At 49.6% G+C, this 1108-nt stretch overlaps 1 protein-coding gene across 1 annotated transcript in view; it reads right to left on the bottom strand.

Annotated features, from left to right (window-relative positions):
- The window catches only part of LOC104392789 (angiopoietin-related protein 7-like), a 13996-nt gene that overhangs the window by 3882 nt on the left and 9006 nt on the right, over positions 1-1108 (bottom strand). Inside the window, exon 3 of the mRNA XM_010002225.1 lies at positions 136-273. Within this exon, the coding sequence (XP_010000527.1) occupies positions 136-273 (138 nt within the window). The remainder of the gene's footprint in view (positions 1-135; positions 274-1108) is intronic.

The following is a 1108-nucleotide window of genomic DNA, read 5'->3' on the forward strand; positions in this document are numbered from 1 at the left end:
AGACCTTCTGGAGATGTTCCTCTCATTGACTACGAGATCACCTCAAAATAGCTCAGATGTGAGATACAACCCCCAGATTAGACAAATCCAACCCCAAGTCCTTTCTGAGGGTGCTGTGGGTGCCTCCTGCAGTACCTTCAGTGTCCATCTCACACAGCACCTCAATGGGTGTCCCTCCCACCGAGGGCATGATGCTGTAGATCCCCGATCGCCGCAGCCCGTTGTAGTAGACAGAAGCGCAGTCGATGGGGCAGTTCCTGCCGTGCTTCACCTCTGGGAGGGAAAGCAGAGGAAAGGTGGTGTTTAGACACAGAAACAGTACAGGGTTTCCCAGGTTCTGATTCAATTATATCTCACGCCAAAAAAACGTCTTCTCCATCGATGAAGAACAGGTTGGTTCTCCAGCAATGGTCTTTAGAGATAATAGTGGAAGGTTTTTCTTCTCTCTAACTGCTGCTGGGGGTTTTGCCTTACAAGGGAAGGAGATCAAAATCATTCTGGACAATCTAAAGATCTATTTTTTTACTGGGATAAAGATTTTTTAAACTATGATATGGGGTAATGGTTTTAGACTGAAGGAAGGGAGGTTGAGATGAGATCTTAGGAAGAAATCCTTTGCTGTGAGGGTGGTGAGACCCTGGCCCAGGTTGCCCAGAGCAGCTGTGGCTGCCCCATCCCTGGCAGTGTTAAAGGGCAGGTTGGATGGGGCTTGGAGCAACCTGGTCCGGTGGGAGGTGTCCCGGCCCATGGCAGGGGGTTGAGACTAGATGATCCTTAAGGTCCCTTCCAACCCAAAACAGTCTGGGATTCTATATGTCAAGTGGGACTTCTTTGGCCTGGCACCAGCCATCTGTAGTTCAGACAAACAGTTCATCCTGGTTTTACATGGGAGAGGAGGAAAGAGCCACTCTCTCTGTCTCCCTCCATCACCTACCAAAGGAGCTCAGCTGACCTGATTGCACAGAGCTGCACAGTGACATCTGAGGTGTCCTCTGGCTGGCTTTCAGCTGTCCTGTGTAGATCCTGTCTTGTGTCTGCCAGACTTATACGGATGTCTTGGATACTCTAGCATACTTCAGATGGCACTGAACTGAGAAACTAGTCACAG

This window comes from Chaetura pelagica, unplaced genomic scaffold (assembly GCF_000747805.2).
Source record: "Chaetura pelagica isolate M959 unplaced genomic scaffold, ChaPel_1.0 scaffold107, whole genome shotgun sequence".
Taxonomy (NCBI): domain Eukaryota; kingdom Metazoa; phylum Chordata; class Aves; order Apodiformes; family Apodidae; genus Chaetura; species Chaetura pelagica.